This window comes from Siniperca chuatsi, linkage group LG17 (genome assembly GCF_020085105.1).
Source record: "Siniperca chuatsi isolate FFG_IHB_CAS linkage group LG17, ASM2008510v1, whole genome shotgun sequence".
NCBI lineage: Eukaryota > Metazoa > Chordata > Actinopteri > Centrarchiformes > Sinipercidae > Siniperca > Siniperca chuatsi.
The window spans coordinates 5,179,218-5,202,943 of record NC_058058.1 but is presented as its reverse complement, the minus strand read 5'-3'; the positions used below and the strand labels follow the sequence as shown (position 1 = coordinate 5,202,943).

At 40.4% G+C, this 23,726-nt stretch overlaps 2 protein-coding genes across 6 annotated transcripts; both read left to right on the top strand.

The window, feature by feature from the left end:
• The first annotated feature begins 1,359 nt into the window (after window positions 1–1,359).
• On the top strand, window positions 1,360–14,477 carry brd2a (bromodomain containing 2a). Its single transcript, XM_044171779.1, is given in 13 exon segments — window positions 1,360–3,608; window positions 7,086–7,392; window positions 7,797–7,934; window positions 8,202–8,352; window positions 8,485–8,578; window positions 8,580–8,682; window positions 8,818–9,336; window positions 9,805–9,933; window positions 10,097–10,288; window positions 10,411–10,673; window positions 11,039–11,358; window positions 11,726–11,854; window positions 12,294–14,477. Coding segments are annotated over 13 exon segments (2,505 nt in total). The 5' UTR covers window positions 1,360–3,576; the 3' UTR covers window positions 12,422–14,477.
• A 3,352-nt stretch (window positions 14,478–17,829) lies between these two features.
• On the top strand, window positions 17,830–23,452 carry hsd17b8 (hydroxysteroid (17-beta) dehydrogenase 8). Of its 5 annotated transcripts, none has more exons than XM_044171774.1 (9): window positions 17,830–18,004; window positions 19,199–19,401; window positions 19,526–19,642; window positions 20,778–20,873; window positions 21,304–21,389; window positions 21,468–21,552; window positions 22,442–22,484; window positions 22,897–22,971; window positions 23,176–23,452. In XM_044171774.1, exons 1-9 carry the CDS (start codon window positions 17,845–17,847, stop codon window positions 23,193–23,195), a joined length of 885 nt encoding a protein of 294 aa, XP_044027709.1. In that variant the 5' UTR covers window positions 17,830–17,844; the 3' UTR covers window positions 23,196–23,452. The 5 variants fall into 5 exon arrangements, with proteins under 5 accessions (XP_044027709.1, XP_044027708.1, XP_044027712.1 ...); XM_044171773.1 differs by having other exon boundaries at window positions 19,502–19,642; XM_044171777.1 differs by having other exon boundaries at window positions 17,882–18,021; window positions 22,442–22,472.
• The last annotated feature ends 274 nt before the right edge of the window (window positions 23,453–23,726 follow it).

Genomic DNA, 23,726 nt, shown 5'->3' with positions numbered 1-23,726 from the left:
TAATTCACTATTTTCAACGTGAATGAAAAGCGAAATGTGACCTGGATTCTGAGCTCAACATTTTTTGTAATGAGTCATTTTAAGATTTTCATTTCAGAAGATACGAGCAAGTTAACAGGCACATTTAAGACCCTGACGAGGCTGTTGTCTAAATCAGATCACTTCACTACTGTTTTTGCCATTTACACAATGTTTATACGCCATTATTTTTTGTATGTATGTTAAAAAAAAACATGTTGAAACTATTTGAGAAAGTACTGCTTACAATGGGAAAAAAAAACACCAATAAAAAGAGGTTTGAAAATGAATAAATAAATTAGATCAGTTCCGGCGATTTGATTCAAATTTATAATTAGAAACACAAATAAAGCGAACAAGAATAATATTTAAAATGACTGGTTTAAAATTTTATTTGGCAAGGAGTCACAGAACCTGATTCTCTGAAAATTTGATTTCACGTCTTGATTTATGAAGTTTCTTGAGTGTAAATTTTGAGATTACACCAGTTTGTGCTCTACTAGAAATGTATAGAGATTCATTGTCACCTGTAAACACTTCACATGTACGGTCATCCCAACGTGCCCCCTGTTTGTGTATTGATGTTTTTGCATGTTTTGCTTTTTTTTAAAATAAATCTTATAAATTATAAACAACTTTCTGAGAGTGTCTTTAATCTGGAAATGATCAACAGCAATGCTCTTGGGATAGATAGATAGATAGATAGATAGATAGATAGATAGATAGATAGATAGATAGATAGATAGATAGTGAAAAGATGAGTTAGCTGTTGGTAGCACACTCCCATTAAGTATATTGCTGGTTAGGTTTGAAACCCGCCACAGGGTGTCCGGTAAGAGACAGGCAAAGATGGTTGAAATATGGGAGTAACCCGTTTATTTGTCACCACAACAACTCAGTTATGAGTAGAAAGTTGAAAAGTTTACTTAGTTGGGTGTTTTCAGTATGTGTGTGTGTGTGGTCTTTCTATAAAACAAAAAATACAGAGTAATAGATAGATAGATAGATAGATAGATAGATAGATAGATAGATAACTTATTTTTCAAGGGTCAGAACAAATAACAAAAATTATTCTATTCTGAAAAGCCTCTTTCAGTCAAAAGCATGAAGCACAAAACCTGAGGCCTGTGTGTTTATCTCCTTCTTCCTGCTTTAATCTGGAAACCAACACTCGTCAGTTCGTCTGCAGCTGAATGAATCCCACCTCTTTTCCAGGGAACACTCAAAAGTGGGATATCCGCATTTACCATATGAACCCCCCCCCCCACGAAACTGCTCTTAGATCGGCCTCTTTCATTCTCAGTGCATCGTTGGCAAAGCGTCTTCATGGCGGGGACGCATGCGCAGTGCTCCGTGTTGCAACACACACACACACACACACACACACTGAGCTCGACAGCAAGCGTCATCTGGAGAAAACAGACATTTCTAACCATTTTGAGACAAACTGGGAAACTGCACACGAGCTGTAAAGGATTATTGCGATCATAAACGGATTACAACGGAGGAAGTTTGGGGAAATAGCGCAATCAATCATACTAAAATCGTTTTCGTCACGTGGTCAAGCTTGACCAATCGGAGCGAGCCAAAACCAGCGGAAAGTATGCTCTTTGTTCGGATATTTTGCCAACTTTATCACCAAATCCGAGCGTATTACTTTGTATAAATCACAGGATGTGGATATGGAGGGGGACGTTTTTTATGAAAGGATGCGCCGTGGATGCGTTTTATTGCGGTTTTTTTGCGGATTGCCACGTGTTCAACTTTTGATAAACAGTGCGTTTAGGCTTATTTCATCACATGACTCCCCCTCCCCCACCAGCTCGTGAACGGGGAAGAAGGCGGACATGTTTGAGGGAAATGTGTTGGTTAAAAAGTATCGAGGTGGAGGACAAGAAGATTATTTGAAGAAAGGTCTCGCATTATGTTTTTTTTATTTTTGGGGATTTACCAGTTTGTATTCATTTTAAATTCAAGGTCTTTTTTTTTTTTTAAATATCGTACTTTGAAAATATGTATTTCTTTGTCTTTTCTCAGCCTAATTGAACTTCCTTTTTAACCGAAGTCCAGTTTGTGTTTTTACAGCGTAAAGTTTTCAAAACTTTAGTAATATATATATATATATAATATTGTATGGATCTAACGTTGGTGTTACTTTCCACCGTTTATTTGAGTGACATTGTAGGGAATTTGTAACCTTGGTGTGGGGGATGGGCGCATGTGGTTAGGTAACCATTTTGGGTGGTTGTCGAGTGAGTGTCGGTCGCTTTTTAAAGATAAGAATTTTGTAAAGTGACTAATTTGATAACTGTTGTAATTTTAACCTTTTTTATGTATGTGTGTGTGTGTGTGTATATATGTAGTTCTGGTTTACTCTCGTTTGTAAACTCAAAACTCAGGTATGGTATTTGTGTTTTCAAACCTATATAAATGTTCCTTGTGATTTACCTTTTTTTTTTTTACTTTAATCCACGCTATTCTGAATGTGATCGTCTGATTAGTTGGGTAAAAGCAGCCTTTACTCAAATGTAGTCTGAGCTGAGTGAGGAAAACTGCTGTGTCATTCAGTGGATAATGGTAAGTTGTCTAGGTGTGGTCTTTTCATTGTTCGTTGAAGTAAGTAGGGGCTAACTTACAGCCTCACCTTTTATACATTCAGTTAGAATTGTAAGTTTGGACTTGATCCCAGTACTACATTGTTGTCGTTTTTTACAGTCTATGATTGCTGTCAGTGTTTGTGGGCCATGGAGGCCTTGTTTGGCTGTGAGTTCTCAAATGGTGGCCTTTTTCTGCAGCAGATGGACGCTACTTATTTCAGTTGTGTTTGTAAACGAAATATGTAGCGTTTTGTGTGTTTTGCCTTGTGTTTTACCGTACTTATTGTAAATAATTCCCCTTTAATACTCTGTGTCACTGTACTTAAAGATGGCGGCTGTGCGCCTCTTCCGAAAGACAGAAATGCGGATGTTCTGGTAAGTAGAGAGCTCGTGGGGAGAGGCTCTTCAGGCGTACGCGTGACCTGGTGGAAGAACCAATAGGCTTCTTGGTATTTATCCTGGAAGCCCGCGTTACAACCATTTTGACCAATCCCTGCCGTCGCTTTGCACACGTTGACGTAATGTAATATGATAAGGAGGAGGGTGGATTCGGTACCTTAGCATTTTGTACAGTTTTATATGGAGGAGGCAGTTACAGACGGCGTTTCTGTAATACTGAATAGGCTGGGCCAATAGTATTGTCCAATTTCCTTGACGGACAGCAAGAACTTGCGAATGGGTTGGGCCGAAAGATTGCTATTAAAGACTCAGTAGCTAGGGGTGTGGTGACTTTGACGGACATTGCAAGCAGCGAATAGAAAGTTAGAGGGCGTGAACATTTTGGGGCAGTCTATCCAATAGGGTGAATGGTCGATCTATAAAAGAACGGGTGTAGTCGCATCGTCGCCATTTCAACGAAGCAGATTAAAGGAGCTCGCAGTGGCGGGGAGCGGAGAAAACTGACGAACAGAGACGGATCCAGGTCTGAGTCTAGCTAAAAACAGAATCCGGATCCATCCTGATGGATATGGCTGTTAACCCGCTCCTTGACAGGTATCTACCGGTAAAATTGACTCTCAGCTTTCCGTCAGAGGGAATATTATAGACATTCCTTATTATTTTTTTCCTAAAATATCGTTGCTGCCAGCCTGTGTTTGCTGTAATACGAGTGGAAGAGAGAAATGGACACTGAATGTACTGCGGGAAGAAGTTTGTCTATTCATTTAAGGGATTAGAAACGAAATTCACGTTGAGGAAATAAAAATGTTTGTGGGTTGTAACAAGCTGCGACTGTTGTTCGCAGTACGCCGGCGCCATCTTCGGAGCGCCTCTGCCGTTGGCCGCTCTCTCCCGCTGCCTGGCAGTTGGTGTTAGCATTGCTAGCATTAGCTTCACAGACCCAAGCTTTCCGCTGTGGCTCGACCACTCTTCGAGTCAAATCGGTGTACCTTGTTTATATAGTGGTAATTGTATTGTAATTAAGTGATCTAAACCTGACGGTCGGACACAAGGTCCGTTAACAAAACTGCTAGTTTTTAGTAACGTTATTATGTATGCTGACGAGAATTAAGTGAGCCAGATTAGTGTTTAAAATGTGTAGATAACGCTAAAGAGGCAGAGGAGCGCGGCTGCACCGGCATTCTTGCTTGTTTCGTCAGGTTGTTATTGTAGCCATGTGACGGTCAGGGGTTGTTGTGATCACTGGTACAACGGCGTTGTAGCGCAAGGGCTAACGCAGCTATCCATGTGTGCTGGGTGTTTCAGTTGGTTGCCTGGTTACATCGCTCAGTGTCACTCAACTCAAGCTAGGTAACAACTTCCATTGTGGTAAAAGTTACTCATCAACTCGCTTATAATTAATTTATATCATAACGCAACTAATCCACTGTACTTGAGTATTAAGTTTCTTCTGTTTTTTTTTTTTTTTTTTTTGTTTTCTCCCCCTTCGGTACTCAATCCTCATTTTACTCTTTAATTTGTTAATTCGATTTACAGCTAACAAAAAATGTTTTTGTTTAGTGTTGTTAATGTTATGTACATGATTACTTTCCTCTTTTAATAATAAAGTACACTAACTGTCAAATGTGTTTCCAAAAGTTGTATCATTCAAAACGGATTGCTTTACTATAAACTATTTAATAGATTGTATTTCTATTTTATTATACATTTCTTGTTTAACGTTATAGTGGCAACTAAGTTTACCTTTTTATTGTATCTTAAACAAATTTGTTCAGTATGCATGAGTAGGGTGGAGTAGTGCAAACATGCTCCAAAACCCTGGGGTACAGGTAGTAGAAAGATGGATACACCAAGATGTTACACACCTGCCCCTTATTTACAGCGTGATGTAAACACAGTAATACTGTATTTGCATCAGTTGCTTCAAGGTCACTTAAGAAAAGAGCTCAATGTGCAGACAAACCTATTTATTTTTTCTAGATATACTTCAACTTCAATTGCAAGGGAACATGCAAACTCGACAATGCAAACAAATGGACAACAGATGTTGAGTAGCTTTAGTGTTTTCCAGCAAATTACCCTAAATTCCCCTGTTCGCTCTTGGAACAAGTTTTGTTTTGCAAGGTCAGCAGAGATGGGCTATGGTGAGTTCGACGAGGGGAGAGGATGCGTTCAACCCTGACATCAAAAAGAGTGATGCTGGTATATGGTTTTCATCGGGGAAATGCATTAATTTGTGATTGCAGTGATGCATATATGGCACACAGAAGTACATGCCTCCACCTCAAGCAAGTAACTGGTTATCAGAGCAGCAAACTATTAAATGAACATACTGTTACGAATCCCAGAGCACATGTAGCACTGCAGCAATTTTTATCAAGTATTAAATGGAACACCCTGCAGTTTTGCGATGGCAAATTTCTATACATATGCAAGTGTTTATTTGTATCCGCTCAAGGCGGTATTCATACGGACATGTAAACTGGAGCTCAGAGTTTGGCTTTAGAAATGTTAAGAGGCAGCACTGTTCTCATAGTGTATATCTGCATGCTAGGAAGTACGAATTGTGCAGGATTGGTGTAACACCAGTCTGTGTTGCTGAGTTTTGACTTGATGGTTTATGACTGTCCCACTTGGCTGAATGCAGCTCGTGGAGGGGGGGGTAAGGGTGTTTCATAGTCGAACCAGATCACCTTTTGTTGCTACAGTGTCACCACAGTTGTAGTTAGAGAAATACTGGTGAGATTGGCTGTAGAGATAATGTCATGTTGTGTTTATGTGGAAATTTATTTTCCTAGGTGGGTGTTTGTACCTGTGGACATTATTATGGCATGTGGAGTCCCCAGCAGAATAACACTCGATGGTACTGTCAGTCATATAAAAGCACGGCAAGCCGGGTCAAGTATTTTATAAAGAGTCTTCCTAGGTATTTAGAGAAGTGTTTTTATACATACTCTTACTATATACATGCTCTTAACAGTTACACCATTTACATACAAAAAACCTTGTAGAGATGCTGGACGTGTTTATCTGTGGTGTTAAAACATGGCAAGCCAACTGTAACTGAGAGGTTACCTGGAACTCCCTCTGCTGATTTAAGCTAATGTGGCTAATAAAGCCCTAGCGCTACTGAGAATGTGTCAAGTGGATGTGTACAGCACAGCAGGATGTTAACTCTTAAGGTTAGAGATCATTAGCATGGCAGAGTGGCTGGTCAGACAATATTGTACATTTCTGGGCTTGTTATGGGCATTTCTGTTGGAAAACTGTAAAATAGTTAGTGCTTACATGTCTGCTGAATCTCCACCCACAATCCTTTTTGGGAGAGCTTTTTTTTTCTACAGGGCAATAGGGGTGGAGTTTCTGTCTGTGCAATCTGTGAGCGATAAGGAGAGAAGAGGAAGTGGTAGTCATGCCTGTTCTCCCGGGACTGGGAGTGCTGATTTGGCAGGGGTATATTCAGTCAGGCTGATGTATGCTTGCTGAGTAACATTTTAATGTGACTGACTATGGGTTCCTTGTGAAGGGGATTTGCTCTATACTGTATGCTTGTCAGTGGTAGGGTAAGCAGGATTAATTGAGTTTGATAACATGCAATGTATGCCAACAAGAGAGCATTATTATGTCAGGATGACATAATAAAATAAGAATTAATTTACACTATAATCCCAGGAGTTAGGCGATGGAATATATGGCATAAATGTTTCTGCCAATACTGGGAGAAAAGAACCTTTTCAGTTCATCAGGATTTATTTATTTTTTCATGGCTGAGAGTTATGGATGCATGCTCCAAAATAGAGGTCATGAGCAAATTTAGTGTTTCAACTCCATCTCCATTTTTTAATTTGCTGCAAATGCAGGCAGTGTACCTGGCTCCATTAATTGGACTGGGTACATTTAATAACCACCAAAAGGACAGAATAGTAGTTTTTTAATATTTTGATTATTTTGTTGAGGTGAAGAGCAAACCTTGTTCAGCATGGGAGACTTGCAAATATATTTTGTTGGTCTTGGCATCTTTCTAACAACTTATGCCAAATAGTTAATTGGTCTTTCAACTACTCTCTACAGCTCCCATGTCGGGGTTGAGGTTGGCATAATGGGAGTCACAACGATGGACCAGGGTTCTGGCACAGCTGGAAAACGCATCCGAAAACCTTCACTGCTCTACGAGGGCTTTGAGAGTCCTGGGATGCCCCCCCTCAATCAGATGGCCTATTCGGGACCCCCGCAGCCCCCGGTGAAAGACCCTAGCCGACAGGGGAGGATGACCAACCAACTTCAGTTCCTACAGAAAGTCCTGCTCAAGTCTCTGTGGAGGCACCACTTTGCCTGGCCCTTCCATGAACCTGTAGACGCAACCAAGCTCAACCTACCTGTGAGTGTGAAATTGGACATTACCCTCCTCCTGTCTAGAGGAGGGACCATCCGTATTTCTACAACCTCACTACTTTCCACAAGACGAAATGCAGCGTAACTCAGTTTTAACAATGTGTCTCATTGCCCAGGGTTAGAGGTTTTCTCTCTCATGTTGAGTTAAGCTTTTACCGGTGCTGTTAAAAAGTCCTCTAAAACCTCTCACTCCCAGCCCTTGTCACCATCACAGGGGATAATATCTTTTTATCACTTGCATCCCCCCAGGTTAAGTCAATAGTACAGCTCTTTAAACTAGCTGGTAGCAACTTAGCCAAGTTATCAGTTCGCTGGTCTTTTCCTTTTTTATGTCTTAATTGGTCAAAAAGTTCTGTTTCTTGTCCTGACAGTGTCTCTGTCTCCCTCCAGGACTATCATAAGATCATCAAAACTCCAATGGATATGGGCACTATTAGGAAGAGACTAGAAAATAACTACTACCGCAGTGCCAGTGAGTGCATGCAGGACTTCAACACCATGTTCACCAATTGCTACATTTATAACAAGGTAAGGCTTTTAGCTTGTGTGTCTGAGAAAGGGTGAGCATGAGACAGCCTGGCAAGATAATGTTTCATGCTAGCTGCTACTGGTAGCCTGGACAGATGGCAAACATTTTTGTCCACAAAACAGGCTTTATACAATCTTTTTTGGGAAACTTGCTATTTTTACTTACTGTATTATTGTGTGTGTAAAAGTGTGTTTTTGATTTTTAACTACATACAACTTAATCTTTCTACTGTTGTAACCATTTTGTCCAAATTTCTTCCTCTGCAGCCTACAGATGACATAGTATTGATGGCCCAGTCTCTGGAGAAGGCATTCCTGCAGAAAGTGGCTCAGATGCCCCAGGAGGAGGTAGAGCTGCCTCCTCCCCTTCCCCGGAGCAAACCAGGCAAACCTAGCAGAAAGGGCAGAGGTAATGCAGGTGAGCACTGGCTGCAAGCATCATCATCATCATACATACAGTACATGCATACAATCTCTCAAAAATGCATACACACATGCATATATGAGCACGAATCATTTTACCTTCCTCTTGTTCCCCTCTCTTTACCAGTCTCTGGAGGAGTGACAACAGCTCATCAGGTCCCAGCTGTCTCCCAGTCAGCGTACTCACCACCCACCCCGGAAACACCTGACTCCATCCTCTCTACCCCCACAGACACTTTTGACCAAGAACCTGCCCCCTTCCCTTTCAACTGAACAAAGTATACCTACCATTACGGGTCTGCCTCCCACACAGCCCACCACTAAGGTAATGGTTAACATTTGACATTTTGCAATTGTGTAATCAGAATTTGACAGTATTTTTTATAAAGCTGATGAAGACTACAGACCAAACACCCTTCTCTGACTCACCCTCTCGTCACCGTCTTTTCTTCAACCACAGAAAAAAGGTGTGAAGAGGAAAGCAGACACAACCACCCCAACCACTGTAGCCATGCCCATCATGAGCACCATGGGCGTCAGCGGCATCAGCCTGGGGATGGGCGGTGGGCATGACTCCCCGCTCACCCTCACTTCTCTGGGGGTGGACCACAACTCCAGCCTGGGGATGAACCAAGGCCTCAGCCTCAGCCAGGGCATGGGGATGGGTATGGGCATGGGTATGGGCTGTGGAACAGTGATGATGGGTACCAAATCTGCAGGGGGGGGCAGGAGAGGAGTGAGTGGACGACCTATCAAGCCGCCCAAGAAGGATTTACCAGATTCCATGCTACCACCGCCGGTGCGCCGCAGCAAGCTGAGCCCCCAGCTGCGCTACTGCAATGGGGTCCTGAAGGAGCTGCTGTCAAAGAAGCACGCGGCGTACGCCTGGCCGTTCTACAAGCCTGTCGATGCCTCGTCACTCGGTCTTCATGACTACCATGACATCATTAAGCAGCCCATGGACCTCAGCACCATCAAGGTACTTGCCTTAGGAATACACAAACACAACTCCAGTCAACATTTGTCAGAACAGAGGAGCAGGGTGTTATCTGTTCTCCAGTCCTGCTGCACTGAAATGCAGTAGGTGTAGAATGAAAACGCTGTGACGTATCGTTACCATATTGCCCCAATGCAGTGCTTTGAAAACCACTCAAACCACAGGCTGCACTCTGTATGAAATGGTTTCAAATATCTCAAAGACAGAAGTTGGATGGAAAGTATAGGCGGTTACTCATGTACATCCTATGTAGCCCTCCTTCACCTTATCTGATATATCTTCTCTGATGGAGAAAGAGTGTTCGCTTTAAGGTGTGGCCTACTTTTAATGTGCCAAGTTAATTATAACTGGCACCTCAATGACCCCAGACAATGGGGCAGATACTTTTGCTTTGTTTTTCTTAAATACTGTACTTTGCTAAAATCTCTTCTCCTCTCTTATTGTCTTTAGCGGAAGATGGACAGCAGAGAGTATCGTGACTCCCAGCAGTTCTCTGCTGATGTTAGACTGATGTTCTCCAACTGTTACAAGTACAACCCCCCTGATCATGATGTGGTGGCCATGGCCAGAAAACTGCAGGTAATGTACTTATTCTAGTGAAACTATTTATAATTACTGTAGTTTTTGTATAGTTTAACTGGATTATACTAGTTTCTCCTCTTTCGCTCATTGTCTTCTGCCTCAAATCATCACAATGTTCTTGTTTTTAAACTGGCTTGCTCATACTGTTTAATCCTTTTAGGATGTCTTTGAGTTCTGCTTTGCTAAGATGCCAGACGAGCCTCCAGCACCCCCTAGCTCCTCATCTTCCTCCTCCTCCTCTTCGTCGTCATCTGAGAGTGAGCTCAGCAGTGAAAGTGAGGAGAGCGAGAGCAGCCCCAGCTCTGACTCTGAGGAGGAGAGGGCAAACCGGCTGGCAGAGCTGCAGGAACAGGTTTGTACTGCAGTGTATGCACACACACACACACACAGCAGAGCATTAATGTGACATTGTAATTTTGCTATGTCCTTTCCTCAGTATTCCTTTAACTCCTCTATCTTTCTTTCTCCCTTCAGCTAAAAGCCGTACACGAGCAGCTCACGGCACTCTCCCAGGGCCCCATCGTCAAACCCAAGAAAAAGAAAGAGAAGAAGGACAAGAAAAAGAAGAAAAAGGTAGAAAAAGAGAAGCATCGGAAGATAGAGGAAGAGCTGCCACCTATTAAACCGGCCAAGGCCCCCAAGATCACCAAAACTCCAAAACCCAAGAGCAACCGAGGAACGGCCTGTCCTGTAATGCCGATTAAGAAGGCACCGAGCAAGAAAAACAACAAGAGCAAGTGAGTACTGACACCTATTGGACAATGTTGGAATTGAAAGTAGGTTGTGCATGCTGTATTTGCTGGGGCACATCAAAGATGCCCCAGAAATGTTGTCCCAAAAGGGCTTCGCTCTAGCAGGAAGTCAGACAGATTGCTACATGCTGTAAGATTTGTATAGAAATAGTTGTAGTTTAAAATAAGTATTAGCTAGAAGTAAAAGAAAATGTACATAAAGTAATTTAATGTGACGCCAGCTTGCTTGCTGTTTCTAAGGACCATGCTCTTATGTTTTGCCTCATCACTTTATGGGTTGGAATAGACCATCTCTTAGTCATCTTTTAACAGTCTCTCCCTCCATCTCCTTCTCTCCTGTCTTCCATCAGATCCAAAAAGGGCGGCATGACGTTTAGCATGCCTCCGCCGGTCCACGATCCCATAGTGAGTCATTTTGACTCGGATGAAGAGGAGGAGACGGCACCCATGTCATATGACGAGAAGCGTCAACTCAGCCTGGACATTAACAAGCTGCCCGGTGAGAAGCTGGGCCGTGTTGTTTACATCATCCAGTCCCGCGAGCCCTCCCTCAGAGACACCAACCCAGAGGAGATCGAGATAGACTTTGAGACATTGAAGCCATCAACACTGCGGGAGCTGGAGAGATATGTCATGACGTGCCTGAGGAAGAAACCTCGAAAGCCATATGGTTAGTAGAACTACGGGACAAGATCGTGAAATTATTGCTGTTTTAGGTCCACGTGATTTAAAAGTTCACAATATCTCTAATGTTTGACGAGTCTTGTGGTCTTGAAGATTTGTGCCTGTTCTTGCACACTGTTTGGTTTAAAAACTGCAAGGGAATCAGTATAAAATACTGATTATTTTATTAATTCTTGGAAATAAATTGAACATAAGGACAGAAACTCTGAGCCTTAGTGATGTTGGGGCCTTTTTAACTACACAAAACACTACAACTAACCCTGAAGTATTCCCAGTAGTCTACCCGCTGTAGATCTTTGATAATGTAGTACAGTACTCCCATCTTATTGACATTGTTGTCTGTTTGTATGCAGCAAGTAAAAACAACATTGCTGGCAAGTCCCGGGAAGAGCTCGCTCTGGAGAAACAAATGGAGCTGGAGAGAAGGCTGATTGACGTCAGTGGTCAGCTCAACTCTGGAAAGAAGCCTCCTAAGACCAAACGTAAGTCCTCCATACTGCTGTCTTAAAGAGTACAGGGTAAAATGGGTTAAAAAGTGTCCACATTTTCTAAAATAAGGTGGAAGATAGTGGTAATGTCAGAATCGGTACATGTTTTTGCAGATCACTTTTTCTGAGTGGCTATTGTTAAATTAAATTTAAAAATGTAATCCTGACTGTTATAAGAGTTCAGTGGCCCTTCAGTTTCCTTTCCTTACATTCAATTAAAAGCTCTTTATTTTTTACTCTCGGGTGCTTTCGCTCCATGTACAAAATTACTTCAGAGTCACGTGTTAATAATAGTCAGAATATATTCCAGTAAGACATTCAGATACATATAGATCCAAACTTGTTTTCAGTTACGTTGTCTAAAGAGTCTAAATCAGAGTAGGTGCTGAATGTGTGCCGCATGGTCTTGATTGTGTGTGTTTGTTTTCTCCAGCAGAGAAACCTGCAACAGAGCCGCACACGCAGCCGTCGCGTCTCAGTGCTAGCAGCTCCTCCTCAGACTCCTCTTCGTCATCCTCTTCATCATCATCCTCAGACACAAGCGACTCAGACTCCGGCTGAGAGGCAGAGAGTTTCCATATGAAAGGGTCATGTGAGGGACCCTTGGTGTGTTGCTTTCCCACCGAGTGGACTGAACTGTAGTAGAGCTACTGACGATGGAGCCGCAGGACGGATCAGACGAGACCAGAGCTAGGCAGAACTGGTCCGACTCGACTCGAAGTGTCAAACCAAGAAAGAGAGAGATGGGGCTTTCTCCTTTGCTCAGCTCATTCATCCGATCCTGTCCTGGACGCAGAAACGTTGAGGATGGGTGAATGGAAGGAAAGAAGGGGACTCATTGTAAAATCCTGCTGTTCTCTGGAGAACTGGCCTTGTTGGGCAGAGCGGGGGATGATCCATCTCCTGGGGAAAAAAGGAGAAGAGTGCCGCATGCGTTGGAGGGATAAGGGTGCTAGAGCCAGAATCTGTCTTATTTCTGGAGATAATTTCCCTTCTTCCCGTGCTCCCTGTCTTTATGCTGTATAGATAAGGTGTACAGTTATATAAATATCTATTTTTCTTTTATAAAGAAGCATTTTATGGAGCTAATTTATTCCCTCATTCTGGGAAAGATGAACTGGTGTGGGCGGAGTTGTTTTAGTTTTTGTTTAATTTTTTTTCTTGAGTGACAGAAGGTAGAGGGGAAACGTGTGTGTGTGTGTGTGTGTGTATGTATGTGTGTGTGTGTATGTATGTATGTGTGTATGCCTGCATGAATGTGTCACATATGTGTTTGCATGCACACGTGCGAGTGCGAGATCCGGCACCACAAGTGCAGCCTTGTGAAGTTCTCATAGTTTTGACGCAGGCGTTGAAAATCAGTCTGCACGCAGAAGCACCTTGGTTCAGTAGAATGCATGCAATACAGAGGAGCTGACAAACATCTGCATACTTATGTACTACTTTACTGCATCCTTGTGTACTCATGTACTTGTTTGAAAGGGTTGGCCACTGTACAGAAATATGACATAGTTACACATCAGTTTATACATAAATATTTCTGTTCCCATGTGTGCTGTCTATTATTATTTTTTCATCCATGTCTCTGTAAACGTGTTGCTTTTTTCTTCTTGTGACCAATCTGCTAATAAATTGTGAGGACGTGTCTTGTCCACTCACCTGTGCCCAAATAACATCTTGGTTCTTTTGATTTATTTTGGTGTTCAGGTCTGTTTGACTCGAGGCACAAAACATCTGACTAGACTTGAGTATTTGAAGTTGCAAGAAGAAGTTTTTGCTGGTTCTTACATTTTAATATTTTATTCAAGTAGGTGAAGCATTTTGGGTTGATTTCCCATGGGCCATCACTTCTTAACACCATGGTGTCACAAAAGCAAATGCTTTGTCTTTGAAACAATTTGGCCTTTGAGATCTATGGCAGCTGAAAGTTTTATTTTCTGTATTAACTGAGTTTTGTTTAAGTTTACTTATTTGTGTGATTTTTAAAAACATTAGTAATACCAGGTTGGGAAGTTTGGCAGGTAAGAAAAGCAATGTGTTGGTGAAAACATGGAAGTGGCTTTTAACATTTTGGGATCCAGCAGCCAGTTTAACCAGTAAACAAAAGAGATGGTTTAATGTTGTGAGTAATAACAATGCACTGTTTGTTTGGTGGTACTACTAAACAATTTTGTCATTTTTAGGTAAAGTGTGTATCATTTCTGTTCTTTTAAAATCACCTATGGCTTGAGATTGGAGTATTGTATGTTTGAAACTAATTATTTATTTAGAAGGAATTTGAATGGAGATACTTTTTTTTTTTTTTTTCATAATACTGAAAGTAATCAAAAGCTTTTTAATCGAAGTCTGCTCTATGAAATATGCACAGATTAACTGTCAGGATTGTAGAAGTGTACATATTTTACAGTCTCAATCTTTGAGCATGTTTTTGTTTTTCCTTCAGTAACTTAGTCAAGCTTTTTCTTTGTCTCTCGGGCTACTGTTCTAAAACAAAATACTCCAGAGTTGTCAGTCTTAACTTTTCTGAAGTTTGTCAGAAATGTAAATGCCTCTGTACTTGACTCCATCATTTCATCTGAACATCTGTACATAAATAAACTGAGACATGTTCATCTTTTCACTGACTGGGGGGATATTTTATTTACAGATGATGTAATTTTAGGAACATACTGAGCTCAGAATCAGAAAAACTTTATTGATCCCCGAGGGGAAGCTCTCTCGTTACAGCTGCTCACTGTCACGTCAGTGCACACAGGAAGAGAAGTACTAATAGGATAGAAATAGAAATAATAATAGTCTGCAACGAGACAATTATTTCTAGCAAGAAATAAGAGATGTGCAAATCAAAATATAATACACTTTAATACAGCTAAGATCAATTAAGTACAAAAGTGGATATAAAGTATAAAAGCTAAAATAAGTGTAAAGTACGAAAGTGGATTTATAGGTTGATAAGTACAGTATGGTATAATACAATGTAATAATATAAGTAATCAAACAAGTCTAGCAATGAGGATGTTTATACTATGTTATATTTACTGTTAACAATGTATTAATATATACAGTAAACTATTGCAAGAGACAGTAATTGAGATTCAGCCCAGTTCCTGTTCTTTCTCTCTTTTTCTTCTTTTCCTTTTTTGAAATATTAAATTATAAACTCCACATTTCTTTCAAATTCATAACTGGCAGCGACTCTCTGGCCTTTTTCTGTGATGTAAATTGCCTTAAGTTGCCTTGAGAACGCCTAAAAATGATGCTAATCAGATCAACGTTAGGTTTATTAAGCTGGTTTTGTGATTACGATCGTAGTTATAGCGTTTAAATTGCTGATGCATCAGTAGCAAACATTGCAAAATGATGTTAAAACAAACATGAACAAGCTGGTTTTGGGAAACCCATCAACAAAATCATTTAACTCTTCACTGCTGGATGAGCTTCATGCACATTACATAATTACTGCTTTCGCCTGACTCTTTCGTGTTCGCTGTGAAGTTTGGATGGTTGTTTTAACTTCACTCTCATGTTTATTCTAATAATATCTGTGGAGAGGAGAAAAAGCTTCGTGAATCCCCCGTCTGTGTCCCTGTTGAGCTGCATCTCTGTCGTTGGTTAGACACTACAATGAAAACCTTCCTGTAGTTCCTGCACAGCCCGTCCTAACCCTCACCCATTTGTTCCTGGACTGCTGTCACATACCTGCAGGACAGGTGGGAGATGGTGGAGATGTGCTGGATGGCTTTTGGAGCAAAAAAAAAAACGCAGATCAAACATTAGAAGACAGGATCTGAATCTTGGTGTCCTGTTTGATAACAATTTTTGTTTTGAGCAACATATCACTAAGCTTAACTGTCCAATCATGTTTTTATCACCTCAGAAACAATGCAAAAATCCAATCTATTCTAAATCTTAGTGATGCAGAAACTGTTGTGCATGCTTTTATCTCCTCACGCCTCGATTATTGTAACAGCCTGTTCACTTGTCTTAATCAAAAAACTTTGACAGACTGCAGACTGTACAGAACTCAGCTGCTCGGCTGTTAACCAGGACCAAGAAGTACGACCACATCACACCTGTTTCAGCCTCTTTACATTGGCTCCCTGTCGGTTTTAGGATTGATTTTAAGATCTTGTTGATTACTTTTAAGGCTCTTCATGGCCTGGCTCCAGATTATATTTTAGACCTTGTAATCCCTTATGAACCTTCACATAGTTTGAGATCTTTGGGCGAGGGTCTCCTGTCTGTTCCTGAGTCCAGGATGAAAACTAAGGGGGACAGAGCTTTTGCTATCAGGGCCCCGAGGCTCTGGAACAACTTGCCTGAAGATATTAGGTTGTCTGAGTCAGTGTCTTTGTTTAAGTCTCTTCTCAAAACACATTTTTATCTGAAAGCAGATCCTGATTTTACCTGAACTGGCTGTTTATTTTATTGCTTTTTTTGTATTTTATGTATTTTATTTCTTTCTATTTCGTCATTCACTGTGATATTTTATTTCTCTTGTTGTGAAGCACTTTGTACTTTGTTTTGATAAGTGCTCTATAAATAAAGTTTGGAACATAACTGCTCTTTTGTAATCTATTGCCACATTTAAAGTTTTAAACCTGAAGGTATGACATTGTGTAATATCACAGTTATAAAGTAGGTCTTTAAACACAGTTAATGGTGGGAGTACCAGCACTTTTAATTTAGACAAAATCTTTTACTCATATTTAATATTTGGAATGCCTTTTATATTGATTTAGTAATACTGCTGACAGGCATGACATATGAAGACATGACTGGATGTTGTATTGCACTTTTTAATATAAATTAAGAAGTCTGCGTGCCTGCTGTGTATCTGTATGAGTGTCTGCTGTCTGCATATAGTCGGTAGATCTTTCATCACTGCATGTCTTGTGCCACATATATATGTAAGTGTGATGTATATACATACTTATACTACGTGCATTGTACACACTGTAAAGTTTTGATATAATATTATAGCATTTTCAGCATATTTTCAGTTTACTTTGTCTCGTATTCTTCAGAAGGAGTTTAACTTGGTTATACTTTCATTCGTGCAAATGCTCATTTTCCATAAAATCCTGTGGCAAGATAATTCTGTGAAAGTCAGATGAAGCAAAGTCAGAAGTTACTAAGCAACAGGATCAGATCTTGGCAGCGACAATAGAGCTCAGTCGAAACACTGAGCTCTCTCCTGTTCTGCAGACGAATACAGAAGAGTTCAGCCACTGGGGGTTTAGTGACAACTACTGTTACTGCCAAATTTCTGCTCCATGAAACTTGTGAAGACATAGACTGAGTTTTTGTTTGTTTAGTTTTAATTATAGCCACCTAATGAAAGACCAAAAGAAATGAGAGTTATAAATCAAAACCAAAAGACATATATGACAGAAAAACGTAATAAGTATCATCCAAACAACTCATATTACTAAATGTATTATTTAAAATGCAATATAATATAATACATATAGATGAATACATGATACAAAAGCTTTGTTTTAGCTAAGTATTGTCTTTGATCTAACACTTTTGTTATCAGACTCAGTCTTAGATCACAAACGTACACTTGACTCATGAATATTTGCAAGTTGGGTAAAGTATTTTTTACTTGCTTAAAACTAATTAGTGATCTCTAATCGTTCGTTACAGTGAAACATCCGGTGAAGACTTTCAAAATAAAACGTTTACAATAGACGTGAGATTACGCTCTGTGCCTCTTATGACTGATGCCGGCTGTTATGGTTACATTTTATTATGCAACATGTCGCAGTGCATGGAAATAGATAAATGCGAAAGCTGCTTTTTTATTAATATAACGTTACAATTTTACTTTTGTGGTCAGCGTCAGTAAAGTATGCAAACTTAATGTTGACTTTTTTCTTTCTTTCATTTAGTGCTACCTAAACCAGAATTTGGGGCTATATATTTAAATATCCTTTAATGCCACAGTCTTCGTTAACCAAACAGAGTAGCTAAAGTTAATGTTTTTCCAGTTTCTGCTGCCTTTATACTTTTTTAAAAAAAACTACCGTGGAAAACACAACTCCCGCGGTGTCACGGCGCCATCTAGTGGCCAAACCGAGAACTACAAAAACACAGGCAACAAACCATCATGGCGGCTGCCACAAGGCTTATATCAAGGTTGACACTGGTCACTGGTAAGTTTGTATTTTACCATGCATCATTCAGTGTGTACAGTTATATAAATACAGAAACGCGTTCGGGATGCTGTTTGTCTCTAGCGTTGTGCGTCAATCTGTCCGTTTTCCTGTTTAAACCATCCTACTCTTGAGTAACCTTGTGGAAGTTTGGTAAAGTACTTTAGGCCCAGGTTTTTCTACTAACTCACAACCAGTTAGCGAGCTTTTGGGTTTGGCTTTAGCGAGTTAAATCTCTGATCCACGACATTCAAACAGTAGTACCGCCTGGCTCTGATTAAGGTCAATAATCTGAACCTAGAGTGAAAGTAAAACTAAAACCTATGGAAACGTTGCTTTGGGTCTGAGTCATATATAATATTGATTAGAGCTGCAACTACAATGTTTTATCTGTCGATTATTATTTTCTGGATTCATCGTTTTGTCTATAAAATGCCTGAAAATAGTGAAAATGTGACCAAATGTCTCAGAATCAATATCTTGAAGTGACAAAAAAAAGTCCCAAACCCAAAGATATTCTCTTTACAATCATATAAAACACAGAGAGGCAGCAACCAGTGACTGTTCAGCATTATTGCTTAATAAATGAATAAAATCAATGATCAAAATAGTTGCTGATGAATTTTCTTCCGATTGGCTAGTTGATTATAAACATTTCAGCTGTAATATAAATGATCAATCATCATTTGTCCTGTTAAATTTCCAACAGCAAACAGTGGAAGCTGATGCTCTTTGGGGTAGAAACGTTTCTTTAACTCGAGTTTTGGTTACTGGAAGTTCAGTTTGCAGGGAGGCGGAATAACACCAGTATACAATGCAAACACACAAAACAGATCAGTGTAGTTAAAATGATAAATGTTGGCAAAATCGGTGGTTGTGCAAGACTGAAGCAAAGAGGTGCAAATGGAGCTAATGGATGTTAATTGCACACGGAGGCCTGAACCTCTGGGCTAATCAAATGGAAAATATATAGCTCAAGTTCACCTCCTGTCCTGTTTGTTAGCTCGTCCTCCTTGATTGACCTTCTTCCGATCTAATATATCCAGAGAGGAACTCCTGGCTCACTGGTCTTCCCTCTGAAACCTTAAATTCATGAGGCAAGCTGCAGTGTTTTGGCCGCCACATGCTGTCCTGCTCGGGTGCCACTCTGACTTTATGCTGCTCTCTTCCCACCCAGGAGGAGGCAGTGGGATCGGACGGGCGGTGTGTCAGCGCTTCGCCTCTGAGGGCGCCTCCGTGGTGGTCGCTGACATCAGCGAGGAGTCGGCCGACGAGACCCTGGGGAGCCTGCAGAGTGACCTCAGAGGACAGGGTCACATGGCGGCTGTGGTGGACGTGTCGTCAAAAGAGAGTGTAAAGAAGCTGGTCACAAGTATACAGGTGCAGAGAAACACTGTCTTTCCATTCCGAACTATATGTTCGAATGCTGCTGGGACTCCTGCATGTTTTCTTTCCCCCCATCTTTCTTTTCTGTCAACAGTTAATGTCCGCCTCTCCCTCCCAGACTCATTACTTTCAGCCTCCCTCGGTGTGTGTGAACGCAGCAGGCATCACCCAGGACGACTTCCTGCTCAACATGGAGGAGGATCAGTTTGACAAAGTCATCCAGGTCAACCTGAAGGTACGCAGCCGTGACACCTGGGGCCTGTACCACGGAGTGAGATTAGTGGGTTATCCAACTATCGCTGGGCTTAACTCTGGTTTCCTGCTCTGGAGCATGGTAACTTGAGGATCAGATCAAAACCTGTCACGAGCCTGACTCCTGACCAGTCAGCTCACTGGAAAGATACTGCCTTAACAATATAGTGACAAGTAACAAAGAGCAACACATATTTTTAAAGGTCAGTAGAATCATTTTGCTGTTCCAGGTTTTCCATTTCTTTTAGCAAACACAGGCATAGATGATATATCACAAAATATAATAATGACGATTAAAGCTGCATTTGAATTGTGCAAAGTTTCCTTCATCCCCAACCGGTTTCTTGACAATGTCGATGCTTTCACACTATTTATTGTTATTATTATTATTTTATTATTTGTAATAGGAATTGGAAATAAAAAGTGTACTGTCTGTTGTCTTTAATCAGAAAGAAATTGTTAATAGAATAGTTAATGCCTGATGACGTCTATCTGATCAACCCCACACAGTGTGTGAGGATCTACTTTGGCAGCAGAAACAATGTGACACTACTTTTACCTTATTTATCTGCATCACATACTTACAAGAGTTTGTTTACCATCAGACAAAAAAAAAGACTATATTATATATATAATAATTGCCACATAGTGGCTCAAGTGTGTTATCCACCAGGTGTCTTGCTGGTAATGACATTTTTGGATTATCATGGTAATCTGTTTTTGGGTTATGAAAGGTGTTTGGTTAATTCTGTAGCGGTCAGAGAATATAGAGAAGTGTTTTAAAGGTGCCACTTTACGGGAAAGTAGCAGCTTGGTTTTTAAACCCTCCTTTATCTATTCTGTTAGCTGTTGATTTTTTAAGTGCTTCCCTCCACAACAAACCAAACTGCAGCACAATCCAGACAGATTTTCCACTTTAAATGTTTAACAAACTAAAAGTCGCACCAGCTTAGAGATAAAATATTCCCTGTATATTACATCAAGCTCTGCTTCAATCTGCATCTCTGTCTTTCTGTTATGTGAAATACTGAAAGTTAGCACTGCATATTAAATGAAGACCAGAGAAGAGAACAGAGTGACGATTTGTTCAGTCTTCTTTCCTCCTGCGTCTCTCTCAGGGTTCATTCTTGGTCATTCAGTCTGTCGCTCAGGCTCTGGTGGCCTGCGGAGCACCCAAAGGATCCATCGTTACTGTGGGCAGCATCGTGGGAAAGGTGAGATACCAGCAGGCCTGGCAGGCATTTAGTGTCTATTTTACAGTTTTAATATTTAGCTAACTATGCCTTTCTGGATGAAATGTAAAAGTTTCAGGGGACCAAATAAGAGGAGTAAAATCCATAAAGAGATGGAAATGTAGTAAATAATTCTAGTTATTTTAAACAAATTACATTCTGTATGTTTTTTTATCTTTTTGATCAACATTTTTCAAAGCCTAAGACACAAGAATAAACTTGCAGAAATCCATCAAGAACATATTTTTATTCTAAAACACAATGAATGCCAGTGTTGGTTTGAAAGTGAACATTTCAGGACCTGGTCATTGAGTTGTTCAGTACTGGTGACTGTTACATGAAAAACCTACAGTGATACTGATACAGTACCTAATGCACTATATCCTTGTGTCTGTGTGGTTAACGTTTGTAGGCGGGAAACATCGGACAGGCAAATTACGCCGCCTCTAAAGCTGGAGTGGAGGGTTTAACCAGGACAGCTGCCAAAGAGCTCAGCAGGTGAGAAGAGCCTGACGCACCAGGAAGATGTAAAAGAAAAGTCCCCGGTCATTTGCTTTTCCTTCTCTTTTCATCCAGGTTTGGGATTCGTTGTAATTGTGTGCTGCCAGGTTTCATATCGACTCCGATGACAGATAAAGTTCCAGAGAAGGTTATTAGCAAGGTACGGCACACGCACAGGTACAGACAGATTAGTTTACATAATCAGTGTAGGCCTGCAGTAATATTCTGAATACCATGCAGTTTATATAATTTATAAATATTTTGTGCTGTAAATGACATTTTGTGCATTCACGATAAGTGAAACCATTTAAATAAACTTGCACCGACCACAAATTATTATTTAAGCCAGGAAGGCAACATGGAACTTGCTGCGTGTGAATTAAAGTCAAAATAAAATGACAACCTTTCATTTTTACAAGCTGTAATACATTAAGCACCTATTTAACAAACCAATTGTTTGCTTTTATTTTAGATTAAAATGCAGTTACTTTTGCCTCCTACAAATAATATAATACATATAACATTTATCTGTGTAGCGCTTTTCAAAACATGGTGATTGTATTATGTTGCAGTAGACATTAAAGGGTCAGTTCATCCATAACACTAAGAAAGTGGCAAAAAAAAAAAACTGGGACAAAAAGGAGTTTTGCCTTCAGTATAAATGAGCCCCCCCGCTGACAGTGGGGTCAGTGGATTTTCCTGAGTAACCTCAGGATTGTGTTGATGTTTCTGGAAAGACAAGATGCTGCCGAAATTTGTTCTTTCAGTTTTTTAAAGAAACTTTGAGCAGCACTAATGAACCTGTTGTTTTGGAGTTGCTGCAGAAGTCTTTAAACCACAGCAAATAAAACTAAGACCCTCTGCACAACTAAATATCAGCAGGCGTCAGTGGGGAAATGTTTCTTTGGGGTGGGAGGAGGGGGGATATGGTTGAACTGACCTTTTAACACCAAATTAAACCTTGACAGTCGGCCCTGACTCTCTGCTCTCGTCATCAAACAGTGCCGTCCTCCTTCACTCTGTTCTGTGTCGTGCTTTTTGTGTTTCAGATGAAGTCCTTGGTGCCTCTGGGAAGAATGGGTGAGCCTGCAGGTCAGCGAAGACGCATGTTTAACGTCACTCTGATTTGTTTTCACTACAGACCTTCATTCTCATTTCACAGATATTTATAATGGAAAGGTGTGTGCTGTTCTAAGCTCCCAGCAACGCTAGAATCTGCATGTTGGACGCAGATTTCTTATTGCATCTCCTACAGTTAAAATATTTTCCTTGTGGAAACAAAACACTTATTTTTATTGTTGTTATTATCATTATTATTATTATTATTATTATTATCATTACTTCTCCACACCTTTGATCCTTGTCATCTCCCTTCAGTTTTTGTCCTGTACAGTGAAATTAAGGGAAGGGATTGTAGCTACTCTACATGTGTGTCTGGCACGCTTGGTTTCCAAGACTTCGTCACACTTGTCCTTCTTTTTGTCCTCTTGCTGTCCTCCTCCAGAGGTCGCTGATGTATGTGCCTTTCTGGCTTCAGATGACTCTCGATACATCACAGGAGCCAGCATTGAAGTGACAGGTATAGTATGATTCAATTCTCAGCTGTTTCTGTAATAACACACTTTTCATTTCATTTCTTTTCATCAGAAAGTAGATATTTGATGCTTCCAAAAGTGACAAGTACCCCCAGCTAAACTTTTATTAACCAATATACAAATATTTTCAAACCTTACATTTTAAAGGTTAAGTTTATAAGTTCAACTTATGTGTCTGTCTTTGTCAGGAGGACTTTTCATTGGATGAATCGGCTGTCCGTCACACTGATGAAGACCAATGGGAGGCCAGTTCCTTCATAGTTAATTTAATTGTTAAAGAAATGTTACTTTTATTAACACTTAAAGGAGCAGTGTGTAGGATTTCTGCCAATAGCTCCTCTTAAATGTTACACACTGCACCTTTAAGTCATGATTACTGTTCATTATGTTTTATAAATCTGGTTGTAAACATGTACTATGCAGTGTAAAGCCACTTTTTGTGCCAATAAACACCTGTTTGTAATATTTCTGTACAGACTGTTGTATTTTAATTTGAAATCTCACAGTTAAAACTACTTTCCTTAACCCTGCATATGTCTGTGAAGCCCGACATGATACCATTTTCTTCCTAACCTTATTTAGAGGGCAGTCGGGATTCGAACCAGCCACTCCAGATCTCCAGACATTTTTTTTAGTCATGCTGACAGCTCTGTCGCACCACCAGTCTCTTTGTACTGTTTGTTCTCGGAGAGCCTTTATGCAATCGCTCTAGAAGTTGTTTTTTAAAACATTGTTGGAA